The 7,467-nt window shown below is 39.7% G+C and overlaps 1 protein-coding gene across 1 annotated transcript; it reads left to right on the plus strand.

The window, feature by feature from the left end:
* Positions 1-6,803: 6,803 nt before the first annotated feature.
* Positions 6,804-7,130, plus strand: LOC118852795 (40S ribosomal protein S21). The gene has a single exon (XM_036762496.1). It carries the CDS (start codon positions 6,832-6,834, stop codon positions 7,081-7,083), a length of 252 nt encoding a protein of 83 aa, XP_036618391.1. The 5' UTR covers positions 6,804-6,831; the 3' UTR covers positions 7,084-7,130.
* The last annotated feature ends 337 nt before the right edge of the window (positions 7,131-7,467 follow it).

Raw genomic sequence — 7,467 nt, forward strand, 5'->3', positions numbered from 1 at the left:
ATTTATCAGCTGCAAAATTGTATCTACTAGGAGAGTTTGCAGGACATTCTCTTTTGAAAAATCATTTTAATCAAGTGGAGGCTTTTGTCCCTTTTTTCAGATGTATGAAAGTGGGAGTTCTGTCTGTGGGGCCCATAAAGATGCCAGTTCCCTGATAGAGGACAGCAAGGAAGGAGGTAACAATTTTAAAGAGAAGGTATTTGTAAATTGGATTTAAATCTGTCTCCTATGAACCTTTACCACCAAACTATTACTCCCACCAGGGCAGATAAATTGTGCAATTTGAAATTTAAGGAGATTGGCAGCAACTCCAGCAGCTGCTCCAGCAAATAGGGCTGTCCACACAAATAAGCATCTGGGGATGGTAAGAGGAGGCATGATGCTGTCACCATGTTTGCTGCGCAGAAGGTGATCACACTTTGTTTTGTAAGAAGCTCTGTGTATTTTTTTTTATTCTGGAGCTAATTTCATAATGTTAAATCTTTATCTTCCATCTTTGGATAGAAATCTGTACGTTATCTTAAGTGTGGTTGATCCCATTAATTTGGAGCTATCTATAAAAGTCAACTGTACTATAAAAGCACACTTTGTGACTTCTGGGTATAAAATTTTAAAAGGCTTTTTCATTTTAGCTCCAATATCCAGGCAACACTACAAACAGAACATTGTAGATGAGCTGTAATATTCTGTGTAGTAGCTTGGAACACTTTCAATGTCCCTTTAAAGCTGTGTTGTTGTTTTTAATAAAAAGCAGTGCTACAGGGTAGATCTGGTATACTTCACATATATTCAGTTACCTAAACAAATGTAGCTTTAACTTTTATTTGTAACACTCTGTGTTAGAGCTATTGGATCCCATGCTTTCTTTTTAAAGTGCGTTTTTAGCTACGGGTTTTGTATCACCTAACAACCATTTGGTATTATTGTTCAAAGCATTGTCAAGGTATGATGGATTTTTTTTAAAGAAGCTTTGGTTATGGCTTTTAAAACATGATATGGATAAAAAGACAATTGATGGTTAGCCTGTGGGAGTGTAATGAAGTTTTATTGGGACATCGGAGATCAGGGTAGTAAGGGCCCTTCTGTCCAATCAAAATTTTTGGCATTGCTGAAAGCCTCTGTTCTATCTGGTTGCTTCTCCACCCCATATGGTGTTCTCAAATCTCTCCAATCAGATTTGAGGAACTGTTAGAATTTTCCCCTTTGGGTGAAGGTTCTTTTAGAGTGCTACAAAGAGGGAAATTATGGCATTTTGGGACCTGGAAGTGCCTAGAATCTAGGCCCTAGATCTTCCACAAACATCCCAGTAAAACTCTAAAAATGCACCTATGGAATGATGATAAAATCAAAGAGGAATAGCAATAAGGTCCTCCATGTAATCCAGGACTACAGAAGAAGACTGTGAGAATCCTGAGGAAGCTCTTATGTTGGTAAGCAAAGTGGGCTCCTTAGCACTTAGTTCAACAAGTGCCCTTGAAGAGTTTGGCTTTTGTTTGCTTTGAGTAATTCAGTGTATTTCATTGAGCCTTACTAGGTGCTAAGCCCCAGGCCCAAACCCCTATTAGGTGTAAAACCTTAGTGGGTGTGGATTGGCAACTAAGGTGGGGCCCAAGGTGGGGCTAACTCCAGGGAGGGCCTAGTTTACATGTCTGGGACAGCAGAGGCTTTTTAGACCACGTGGGTTTAAGTCGCCTCTTTGTGACAATTCTAGGTCATGTGGGTGAGTCGCATGTGTGACTCACCCCAGATGCTGAAAAAGATATAAAATCAGGGGTTGGACTTCTCTTCTTTGGAGCTCTCTTACCCACAGCAGTGGCAGCTCAAGTGACTCTGGGTCAGCCCTTGTTCTGAGCTCCCGGGATGAACCTAGATGTTGGTAACTATGAATTGTATTGGGTTGTTGAGGGCTCTCACTGGAGATGGTGTTGATGCGGAGACTCCAGGTAGCTGTAGCTAAGGGCCCTCCAGCTCGTAAACCTGGATGCTGAGACTTTGTTGAAGTCTGGTAACTATGTATTGGGATTTGAATCAGACAAGGTCTGTCTGTTGATGTTTGTAATTTGTTGGTAATTTGCTCTGAAGTTCAGTGTGCTGGTCTCTTCCCCTGAACTAAGGGAATGATATTTGTATGTTGAATTAAAGTAAGCTGTCAAACTCCTTCACCTTGCTTTCCTTGGTTAAGCAGATCAAAAGAACCTGTGCTGTTGGCAGCTTTCTGGGTGCTGGCTGTGGGTGGATCTTACACCCCCACAGAAGCTGCTAGCCGGATTGTTGAAACAGCTCTGAGTGGAGACAAGTCAGGAAACAAACCATGAAGGCAGAGTACACAGATAGTATAGACTCAGTACAGGAGACAAACAGGGCCACACCAGCACCTAGGCAGCACTGAGGCAGACCAGCACACAAGCAAAGTAGTGCTCAGGATGAGCTATGCCCAAACCCAGGCAGGCCCAAGCAGTGACACAACCAGGCTCAGTCAGCCTAGAAGCCAGGCAAACCAACCCAAAGCACCACCCCCACCCCCACCCCCACCAAGTCCAACCCAAGACACTGTAAGAGACAGGATCAGGTCAATGGGGGGGGAGGGGTAGACACCTGTGACCTCAAGGCCACATGTGGCTTTCTAGATCCTTAAGTGCAGCCTTCTGACTGAATCCAAATTTTACAGAACAGATTCTTTTATAAAAGATCTAAATGGCCACATGTGGCTTCAAGGCCACGGGTTCCCCACCCCTAGGTTAGTGCCTCATTGTAGTACTCAGGACCAGTCAGTACAGCACAAAGGCAACCCATTCCCAGGCCACAGCAGGAGAAAGAGCCAGGACAGCACCTTGGAAACAAATCAATTATTTAAATACATTAGAAAAAGAAATCAAACAAATCCTTAATGAACTCCCAAAGAAAAAAATCCCACAACCAGATCAATTTTCAAATTAATTCTTTCAAAGATTCAAAGAATAATTAATTCCTATATTACATAAACTGCAAAAGTAGAAAAGGGATCCTTCCAAACTCTATGATACAAAAATGATCTTGATACCTAAACCAGGGAGAGACAAAGACAAGAATAGACCAATTGTACCTAATGAATACTATTGCAAAATGTTGAATAAAATGTTAGCAAAGTGGCTATGATATTAAACAACATTTAAAAGATCATACTTTATACCCAGGTTGGATTTATATTAGGACTGCTTCTATATAAGGGTTGCTTCTATATAAGGAAAACTATAAACATAACCCATGTAGTAACAAAAATTGTAAAAACCACATGATGGTGTCAATAGATGCTGAAAAAGCTAGAAAAAATCCAATACATCTACCTATTAAAAAACACTAAAAAGCATGGGAATTAACTTTTCCTTAAGATGGTAAGTATAATCTCTCTAAATCCAAGAGCCAGCATTGTATATAATGGGGATACTCTAAAGGCCTTTCCAATAAGATCAGCAGAGCAAGGAAGTCCATTATTACCATATTACTTACCTAGAAATTTACTTAGAAATGCTAACTATAGCAATAAAACAAGAAAAAGAAACTAAAGGGATAAACATAGGAAAAGTGGAAATGATTGTTTTGTCCAGATCATATAATGAACCCTAAGGAGTAAACTAAAAATTAATAAAAACAATAACTTCAGCAAGCCTAAAGGACATAAAATAAATCCATACAAATATCAGAATTTCTGAATATTAACCCCATCCATTCAAAATAACTATAGAATACATAAAATAGACGTAGGCCATAATCAAGATAAAGGAATAAGGTGGGATCCCTTTGTCTCTTCAGAATGGCCTGAAGACTATAGAGTGAAGGGTCCTTTGTAGAGGGCCAGCTCTGAGATAGTCCATGGTTAGAAAGGTACGTGCAGGTTTTCCTTTGAGCCTGAGCCTGTTCTTCTCTGGGCTGTGTACTCAGGATGTGGGCTCTCCAACTCCCTTTTAGCTGCCCCTGAGAACGTGCAGAACGGCATGTGGACATCCAGCTATATCCTGATTAAGCCTCTTAGGCCTCTGCAAGGCAAGGCCATTTGAGGCTAGGTCTCTGCAAGGCAAGACTGTCAAAGGATAAGAGGACGTGGCAAAGAACCGCCCTCACAGCTCTTATCCACATGGGAAAGAACAGTAATGTTTCAATATGGATAGCTTCTATAGAACTAAGTAACAACATGTCCCAGGGCCACATGAGCTATGTGACCTACATGGCAGGATGTTACAAGGGAACAAAGTAAAGTAACAAAGCAATGCAACTCTTGGTCCACTTATCTGATTCCATAGAGTATATAAACTCACCACCTCTGCTTAATAAATGGAGTTGTACTATACTCTCCCGCCTGGCCCGTGTCTTTCTTTCACTCTCTCCGGTATCCTTATACCTCAGTGCCACCTCCACAGGTGGCAGCCCTTCATCTGGGAACCAACTTATCAAAGAGAAGTTGCAGTGCTGTATCTGATCCCTGAGGCACATCTACACATAGGAGTGAATTCATCATCCAAAAAGAGCAAGCAAAGAGGAATGGTTCATCTTGGTGGGCATACCAATATTGGGGAGGTGAATATGGACAAGCCTGAGGAAGGAAAGGGGCTCCTTTTCTCCTCTGGATGGTTAAGTGCAGGGAGTAGGCCAGGCTGAGCCAGGATCAACTTCTCCCATTTCCCAACCCCTTTTCCTAAAAGGGATTATGTGACCTCTGGGTCACTTTCAATCCTTAGGACAGTGCCTAACATCTAGCAGGGGCTATCCACATATCCAGAACCACCATGATTACCTGGTGGGCCCTAGGAACCAGGTAGGCTCTATCAGTAAGCTCCTGCAGGAAAAGAGAATCTTCATACCTACTGGAGGCTTCAAGGAGAGGTGTCAACAGGATATAGGCTCTAGAACTGCAAAAAGGGCCTCAAATTTCTGCCCCCAGGAGAGAAGGAGGTCAAAATCTGCTAGAGATGGGAAAGTGACACTTCTAGACATCAAACTATATTATAAGGCAGTAGACATCAAAACTATCTGGCATTAGTTATAAAACTGAGAAGTACATAATGGAACAAAATTATAAGTCTCCCCTAAATTCTAATTTTCCCAAACAGGAGAATTAGAAGCAAAGGAATTCAATGATCTATTGTTCAATAAACCAAAAAGCATTAAAAAGGTGCTTCCAATTTGGAAAAAAAAAACAAACTCAAACCTGCCAGGAAAACTGAAAAGCAGTCTGGCAGAAATTAGGTTTAGACCAGCACCTTATGCTATTCTAAATGGACACAAGATTTTAATATTAAAGATTATGCCATAAAAAAAAATTAGAGGAGAAACAGATAACATCTCTCACAGCTACGGGAAGGGGATGTATTCTTAACTAAACAAGGGACAGGGCAATTACAAAAGACAAAGTAGATAACTTTGATTACATGAAATTTAAAAGCTTTTGCAAAAATAACATTAATACAACTAGGATAAAAAGGGAAGTGGTGAATAAAATGGAAAAAATCTTTGCATCAAATCTCTCTGATTAATATTTGATGTTCAAGATATATAAACAAATAACAGACAGGCAGACAGATAGACAGACAGTGGTCAAAGGTTATGAAAACGGTTCTCAAAAGAATTGCCAACTGTAAACAACCATATGAAAGAATGCTGCAAGTCACTAATAGCAAGGGAAAAAGAAAAAAGATGGAAATGATCATTCTTGGAGGGATTATGGGAAGATACACACATTAATGCATTGTTGGTGGAGCTATGAATATGTAGAACCATTAGAAAGCAATCTGGAATGATGCAAATAAAGTGACTAAAATGTTTATATCCTTTAACATAAAGATTCCAGTACCAGGTTTATACCCCTAGGAAGCACTGATAAGGAAAAAATACCCATATTCACCAAAATATTTGTTACAATACTGTAAATGATAGCAAAGAATTTTAGAAACAAAGCTGATTCCCACTGATCAGGGAATGGCTAAAACAACTGTGGTACACGAATGTAACAGAATCTTATTGCGAAGTAAGAAAACACAAAGGTAATGTATACAGAATACCATGGAAAGATCTACATGAACTGATGCAGAGTGAAGAGACCACAGCAAAGAAAACACTATATACGATGATTGCAACAATGTAAACAGAATGAACATCCCCTACCCCCATCAAAACTGAATGTTGAAAAATAAAAATATAAAAAGCATAACCACATGACTCAACAGAAGAAATATGAGAAGACACTCTTCCCAACCCCCTTTTGGAGGTCAGATGTCCACGGGTGTTATACAGTGCACTTACCTTCCACTACCATGAATGGAGGAAGTTCAAGACCAACAAGATATAGAGAAGATCAAAACAAAATAGACAATTTTGATTACATAAAATTTAAAAGGTTTTAAACAAAGAAAGCTAAAACTGGAAGTAAACAGATAGCTGGGTGGGGGGAGGAGAATCTCTGCAGGAAGCTTCTTTGACAAAAAGTTTCATATCCAAAATATTTAAGGAATTGGTTCTAACATATAAAAACAAGAGCCATACCTCCTTAGATAAATGGTCAAAGTAAACCAACAGGAAGTTCTCAAGAGAAGATTCTAAAGTGCTACAAATCATTAATAATTAGAGAATCACAAATTAAAGCAATTCTGAGGTTCTACTTCACTCTAACCATGGCAACAATTACAATAATGGAAAATGACAATTGTTGGAAGGACTACAAGAAAACCAGCACTCTAATGCATTGTTGGTAGGGCTGTGAATTGGTCTAGCCATTGGGGAATAAAATTTAGAATTACACCTCAAGCTTTTTTTTCCTCTTCCGCCGCTTTCGCGTTTGCACTCGGTACCACAGCCTCCGACATGCAGAACGACGCCGGAGAGTTCGTTGATCTGTACGTGCCGCGGAAATGCTCTGCGAGCAACAGGATCATCGGGGCCAAGGACCACGCGTCCATCCAGATGAACGTGGCCGAGGTTGACAAGGTTACAGGCAGATTCAATGGCCAGTTTAAAACCTATGCAATTTGTGGAGCAATTCGTAGAATGGGGGAATCTGATGACTCTATTCTCCGACTGGCAAAAAATGATGGTATTGTTTCAAAGAACTTCTAATTGAAGAAACCTTGTGAAAAATGTCTTAATAAATCAGAAAAACAAAAAAAAAAAAAAAAAAAAAAAAAAAAGAATTACACCTCAAAAGTGTACTAAATTGTGCAAACTCTTTGAAAACTCAACACCATCACTAGGCCTATTCCCTAAGGAGATCAAAGAAATTAGAAAAGGACACATATAGGCAAAAATATCTATAACAGATCTTTTTCTTAAAGCAAAGAACTAGAAAATGAAGGTATGCCCATCAAATGAGAAATGTCTGAACACATTATGGTATATGAATACAATAAAATACCAGTGTGCCAGAAAATATGATGGAGACAGTTTCAAAGAAACCTGGGAATACTAGTATGAACTGATGCAGAGTAAAGTGAACCAGAGCAA

Source organism: Trichosurus vulpecula, chromosome 1, assembly GCF_011100635.1.
Source record: "Trichosurus vulpecula isolate mTriVul1 chromosome 1, mTriVul1.pri, whole genome shotgun sequence".
Taxonomy (NCBI): domain Eukaryota; kingdom Metazoa; phylum Chordata; class Mammalia; order Diprotodontia; family Phalangeridae; genus Trichosurus; species Trichosurus vulpecula.